Source organism: Pyrus communis, chromosome 15, assembly GCF_963583255.1.
Source record: "Pyrus communis chromosome 15, drPyrComm1.1, whole genome shotgun sequence".
Lineage (NCBI taxonomy): Eukaryota > Viridiplantae > Streptophyta > Magnoliopsida > Rosales > Rosaceae > Pyrus > Pyrus communis.
Window position 1 is genome coordinate 18,713,039 of NC_084817.1, and position 7,011 is coordinate 18,720,049.

Here is a 7,011-nt window from a genome sequence, read left to right on the forward strand (position 1 = left end):
CCATCTTCGTTAACAAAATAAATGTTTTGTTTGAGAGACTAATATTTGGAGCAGAAAATGTTATCGAAGTTGTTATGCACAAGTTAGTCCAAAAAACCTAACTGGACATTCAGTTTCTTTCTCGTGCGGAGTATATGAAAAATGTCCTCCGCCGGAAAGGAAAAAGAAAAGGCCTAATTCAATCAGATTATGAAACAATCATTCAGACCTAAAGAGAGGCAAAGCAAAATGTAAATGTGCTGCAGCAACCTCTGGCAAGAAATGGACATAGAGCTCCATACCAGAACCGGAAATATCAGCCTCTTGCATGGGAACATTAGATCTATCAACGAGCAAAAGTGATCTTCAAAACAGTTCCATCAAAGCCTGCATGATACATTAACACAAAAGAACAATCCATAATCATTCACAACACCATTATCTTCATTAAAATGATTCATTTTTCATTGAAAAATGGAACATATTGGGGCTTAATCTGCATTGCAAACACATAAAGACTTGAATCTTGAATGCCAAAACAGACTAAAGTCCAAACCTTTGACACTCAGTATGACAACTAAAATTGGAAGAAACTTAACCCAGAAAGATCGGAAATACGACCAAATTCGTATCCTCTCCCCCATTGATAAAAAAAATAAAGAAAAATAGGAAAGGGAAAGAATGAAAAATAGCCAGCACACAAGTGTACTGGACCAGGGTATATCCAACATTCATCAAGTTTGTAAAGTTAATTCTACGCACAAAATCTCAAATCTACGCACAAATATATTCAAGTTCGTAAAGTTAGATAAGATAATTACCTCAACCAAGAATTCTTCTTCTTGCAAGGAGGATGGATATATAACAAGAAAACCATCACTGGGAGCAACAGCACGAATGAATAACTACAAAAAATTGCCTGAGAAATTGGCCTGGCAGGTTGCACACATCAAACCGACAGAACCAGGTTGTGTCCGTTCACAAACCTCATGATGAAACTCATTTCTGCACCAGACACAGGTGTTAATCTCATACCTGCTTGCGTTATTTGGCATTGAGGGCAAAGATTCCTTTTCAAGCCAATCCGATGAACTGAAACCTTGTTCCATCTCTCCATCATATGACAACACTTTTGATTCCTTTGTACGTGAGGTTGCTTGCACTGTTGGGAAATTGTAATCAAACTGACCCAGTTTCAATCCTTCCAAACCTGACATGTTGTCACGCTTTTCATTTACACTTAAAGCTCCATTTGCACCCTGTTCATCGAAGCAAAATTTGATATAAAAATATTTCTACTGAAATTACAACATATCAGATTCTTTGCAGCTTTTAGTTGTAAAGAAAAAATTGAAATAATTCAATGGAGGAAGAAGACGGACAGACTAGCAAAGGAACTCACTGTGTGTTCCAAACAAGTCAAAAATTGTGCTCTTAAGAATAAAACAAGTGAAATCGTGCAGGTAAAACAAACGTTGAAAGGTATATTGCAGTCTCAAATAAATGCGTACATCAGTCCCTAATATATATATTCTCTATATACAGCATACCTTGTCAGACAACAGACCACTGTTCGGATAGTAGCCAGATGATTGCATGAGTTCAAATGGTGTATCAACCAGTCCACTCTGCTGAACATTTTGCTCATCACTTCTCCACATAAATTCAGCCATGACATCCCCAGAAGGTTGGGAATGATTTAGGGGCTCATTGTTCCTGGACTTTTCTGCATTCTCAGTGTTAGGCTGCTCCCACATTATGCTGCCATAAACCCTGTTTATATTATGTTCTATCCCAGGGATTTGTTCTTCACCATTTGGATGTATTGAACCATCAACAGAACCTCTACTGAGCTTATCATCCGATACCGAGCTACTGAAAATGCCAGTTAATTTATTTCCAGTGGAAAATGTTTGACTATTCCCTGAATGAACAAGGGAAGGTCCTCCAGAACTCCTTTCATGCAGAGTGTTTGCCATAGAATTGGCAACTGATCCAGCGTAACTGCTGCTAAAAGAAAGCATTACCTCGTTATTCCAAGACCTTTTAGAATCCTCATGTTTTGATTCTTCTATTGAGCTTGAGTTTGTGCTATTCACATTGTGTGCATAGCCAGAGGGGTAAATCATACCAGTTTCAGAAGAACCCCTGCCCGGTTTAACAAATGGAACAGACACATTGCTTTGAAAACTCTTTTCCTGCCAGAGTTCCTCCACTATGCAACTAGGATTCTTTGCATTACTTAATGCAATACAACTTTGTCCATCCAGACCTGGACCGCTTGAACAGCTCCCAGTACTTCTAACATGCTCATTGATTTCCACTGCACCCACATTCGGCATGGCATGGTCGCTGCTTAAACTGATTGCCTTGTCGTCATTCCCAGATAGATCAATATTATCAAACTTGGGTCCATAAGATGTGTAGAGTGACTCACTATTGTAATCATCCCTGACGTCACATGTTTTCTCAACAGTAGTACTACATAAACCTCTTTCAGAGCCTCTTTTCTGTAGAGACTGTATGATTGAAGGAAGAAGCGAGCAGGCTTCAGAAGTACTTTGCTGCACGACATTAGTACAAACATTCTGGGGTCCAATGCAACTCTCACTAATACCAGATATCGACCTGACATTCCCACGATCATCCGCATCATCAAATTTTGTATTTTCTTCTGTGCTAGTTAATTGGTTGTTATCAATATTCTCAGACCTCTGTTCTTTTTGTGTACCATTTAAAGCAGTATCAGTGTCTACATTGGGCAAATCAACTGAACTCACAGAAGCCTTATAACCATCATTTATTCCATCATGAAAGCAGTCCAAAATATTTGTTTCAGCAAAGCTGAGACCAGGACCAGCAGGCTCATCCACCAACTTATCATTTGTCATAATAACTGCACTACCCTGCTCAGAAAATCCCAAATCCTTACCAATTTTATTATTCTTCAAAGCTTGATCCTCACAAGAATATGAATTAGATTCACTATTGTTCGATCCAAAACAATTTGTGATATCATTGTTCACTTTACCACAAGGAAAACCAGCACTCGATTCGTATTTGGCTACTGCATCAGAAGATGCTTCCCTGTCTAGTTGACCTGACTCATAAATCTTCAAAGATATCTGCAGAATACCAGTCTTTATCGGGTCAACCTTCTTAGTCATGCCCATTTCTTCTCCTGCTTGAAATTCCTGTAAATTTTCTGTATGAAAGAAGTTTTCTTGTTTCTCATGACCAGGTGATACTGAAGTAACAGGCATTAGCGAGCGGCTAGCAAGCTCATTAGCCTTGCTCTCATCTTCAAAGGTAAGATTTGTATCCTGTTGCATACCCTGAATAAATAGCATGAATGAAGAAAACAGAATGATAGAAAAGTACAAAAAAAATGCAGAGTGACTTACATCTCCAGAAACCATTTTATTAGAAAGCTGTATACTGCCACCAGTATGACCAGGAATTGACTTGTTTCCAACTCCAAAATAAGAGATCAAGTATGAATTAACTTCCTTGCACGACACAAACTGCTGCCCATTAGGGCTGAATAATACCAAATTAGGGAAACTAGTATAAGAGCCAGGCAACCATCTAACTTAAAAATGCAAGATAAAAAATTAATAGTAGCTATCCCGAAATAGTTGATATTTTTTGCTATGATTTAATGAAACAATATACAACACATCTCCTGAGAAAAACAAAAATAGAAATTTTGAATAACCTCCCACTCCCTTCTCTCAAAACAATGACAAATCAAAAATGGGTATCAAATGCACCAACTTCCGAAAATCAGTTTACTCTTTGAAGTTATGTCCAAGATTAAAATTTCACTAATATTTCCAATATATCGGCTGAAATTTTGAAAAAAATCATGTAACCGACAATCAAAAGGGGCTTCAAGGTATATATCATATATGTACTGACTTTCCACCTAAATTCAGTGGTTTTGGTTGGATATCGATTCTTCGGTTGAATATCTCCCAAATTTCAGAGGTTTTGATGGAAATATCAGTTGAATTTTGGTGGAATTTCAAAACCCAAATTGCCCAGAGGCAAGGAAACGGAGACGGTGGGGCAAGTTGAGGGCAGTCCAGAGGAGGATGAAGAAGAAACAAAAATTAAAAATTAAAACCCTGAACGAAACGAAGTCGTTTTGTTTTAAAAGGTAGAACAATTGCCAATGTCAAAATGGAAATGTATTGAAAATTGAATCATTATGGCTGGAATCAATTTCCAATGGTTGTTCAATCATTAAATTAGCAAACCCCGATCCAAATTAACAGAAACAAATTCAAATCGCTTTTTTGTTTTGTTTGAACAAATTTAAATCACTTAGAAATATTAGAATATTTATATGTAAAGTAGAGGATGCATTTTGAAGAGTTTATGTACTAGTATTTTTATAGGCAGGAGCTGATTTTCACACACCTTTTATAGCTTTTCCCACACCACTCTTTCTTCCAGGCCATAGAATTGAATTAATCAAACAAACAACGGACATGATTAGCCAGGGGTGTGTAGGAAGCTATAAAAGGTGTGTGTTTAGCATTTCCCCTAGCATATGTGGTTTAATTATTGTGCTTTATTTTGTAGTTAGATTTTATTGTACTCTTTCCTAGACCGGAGTTTCCTTCTTTAGGAGGATTTTTATGGCAAGGTTTTCACGAGGCTGCTTTGTACTTTATCTTTGTAACCATCATTTTATATGTTAAGTGAACATATTATTAGTTTGTTTTGGAGTTTGTAGAGGCTCACATATAATTTAAATTTTTATAGCTCCTCTTTTTTCATTTTATTCTTTTTTACCACTGTTTCTATCTGCATCGATATACCTTTCCATATATCTCTCTATTTGGGCTACAAAATCGAAACTTAAATCCTTGGTTACGTGCACCCTAAAATTAGCAAGAAAAAGCAAAGATAAACCTATAATAGATGAACATTATTTCTTTGCAGTGTTAAAGCAAATGAATTCTAACTTGTATGACCCAAAACTTTGTATTAGCAATTTGCACCGAAATAACATTTAAATTTCATAAACTTAAACTCAAGCATTTTCATTGACAATGAGAGAACTACCTTATGTATCGTTTACAGAAGAGTCGAACTAGCCCTCCATTCCTCTTGAGAGATAGCAAAATCTTCCAATGCATCGGCAACACGTCACCAAGCTCACCCGCAGGCACAATCTTCCTCTTCTTCCTAGCGCTCGACCACTGCCCGTCCAACCCTCCCAGAAACCCTAACAACTGCGCCTGGGTCTCCATCCCCTCCGTCCTCCTTCTCAACTCCTCCCCAAACAAACCGTCCGCATTCTCTACCACAGCCAAGTCCACAACAACTCCATTTCCGTTCACCATCACCATCTCAGCCTCCTCCCCCTTCACTTTCCCTTCCTTGACCGTCACTTTCTTCTCACGCTTAGCCACCGAAACCACTCTGTTCTCATCTTTCCGCGGCCGGCCTCGCTTCCGGCTGCCCTCACTGCTCTGAACAACAATCCCGGGCGGCGTATTGTCACCGCCACGCATCTTCATCGAAACATCAGCGTTGACGCTCGGGTAAGATATAATGGCATTGTGATCCTTACGCGGGCGGCCTCTCTTCCTCTTCGTACTGATATCGATGGAGAGTCCAGCCGGGAAGTTTTCCACGAAGGGGCCGGGCGTGGCGTCATATTGGACGAGGCGGACGGGGACAGGGACGAGTACGCCATCGTTTTCGTTTGGGCCTTTTTCTGAGGGAAAAAGCTGTTTCAAGAGAGCGATAATCTGGAGGGTTTCGGAGTCTTGGGGGTGGTAATGGGGAATCGTTTTCTGCGATTTGGGGTTTGGGATTGGGAATTGGGAGTTACGAGGAGCGAGGCGGAGGCGGGAGTAGGTCTGCTTGCGGCTGCCGGCGGATTCATTGAAGACGGAACGGTCGATTTTGGGGATCAATACGTCATCGTCAAAGCGGCGGGTGGGGTGGGATTGGGAGGAGGAGGAGGAGGAGGAGGAGATGAGGGAGAGAGAGTAGAGGTCTGATTGAGAGAGGAGGCCGAGGTCAATAAGAGGGAGGGATTCAAGGTGGAGGTGGTTAGGGCTAGGGCTGTGGTGGTCGACGGCGGGCGGGAAGGCCATGGCATTGAACTGTGAAAGGAAGAAAGAGAGATTTGGGCGGAGAAGAAGAAACGAAAAGTAGACGAGGGTGGATGTTAAACGACGAGGCGTTTCGGTATCCGACTTCTGATCGACTGGCGCGCAGTATTGTTTGACTTCTATGGGAACCCGACTTCGTACCGACACGTGTGTCAGTTGCGTTTGTGTACGCATCAACTTTCCATGAAACGTGCTCACGGTTACCAATAAACAGCGAGTTTTAACGAAAAATTCATTCATTTTAATGAGCAAAAATCATATTTTTACATTAAAAAATTAATTCTGGTATTATTCAATTTACTTTTTATTTTGTCCTTATCATTAAAACTCAAAGTTTTCAAATCTTTTTCATTCGTTTTCCTTAATAAATAATGTCAGTAAGATTAAAATTTTAAATTAAATAATGTATTACTAATAAGAAACTGACACTTAATTAATGATTTTTTTCGTTTGCAAATTTGGTAAAAAATTGTTCTCTCTAACATTGTCCCCAACTAAAACGTTCTGATGCCATAATATATTGTCACATCGAAAAAATTACTTACACAATATATCTATTGGTAGACTAAGGTTTTACATGTTAGTTTACTCGTTTCATATAAATTATTCCCGTATGATAGTTAAGTACTGGCCTGATCAGGTTTTTGAGTATTCTGTCCAAGTTTCTGAAACATTTGCTATATTTAGCATTAAGTTTATTCAGTTCGAGCATTGGTTTTCAAACTCAAACCACAAACCGAGCCAAGAGCATCTTTAACCGACATTTTAAATGAGCTTTTAGTTAAAATCTTTCTTGAATAGTTGATGGTTGTCCAATACTCCCGTTTCAAGAATAAAATTACTACTGTTTGACAAAAATAAAACTCCAAGTATGATCTCTATTCGCTGGATATAA

The 7,011-nt window shown here is 39.0% G+C and overlaps 1 protein-coding gene across 2 annotated transcripts; it reads right to left on the reverse strand.

The window, feature by feature from the left end:
• Positions 1 to 108: 108 nt before the first annotated feature.
• Positions 109 to 6,149, reverse strand: LOC137718792 (uncharacterized). 2 transcript variants are annotated; one of them, XM_068458327.1, is made up of 5 exons: positions 5,056 to 6,149; positions 3,384 to 3,519; positions 1,530 to 3,302; positions 801 to 1,238; positions 109 to 366 (listed from the first exon to the last, which is right to left on the reverse strand). In XM_068458327.1, the coding sequence occupies exons 1-4, from the start codon at positions 6,096 to 6,098 to the stop codon at positions 885 to 887; spliced, it is 3,306 nt and encodes a 1,101-aa protein (XP_068314428.1). In that variant the 5' UTR covers positions 6,099 to 6,149; the 3' UTR covers positions 109 to 366; positions 801 to 884. The 2 variants fall into 2 exon arrangements, with proteins under 2 accessions (XP_068314428.1, XP_068314427.1); XM_068458326.1 differs by having other exon boundaries at positions 1,530 to 3,314.
• Positions 6,150 to 7,011: the final 862 nt, after the last annotated feature.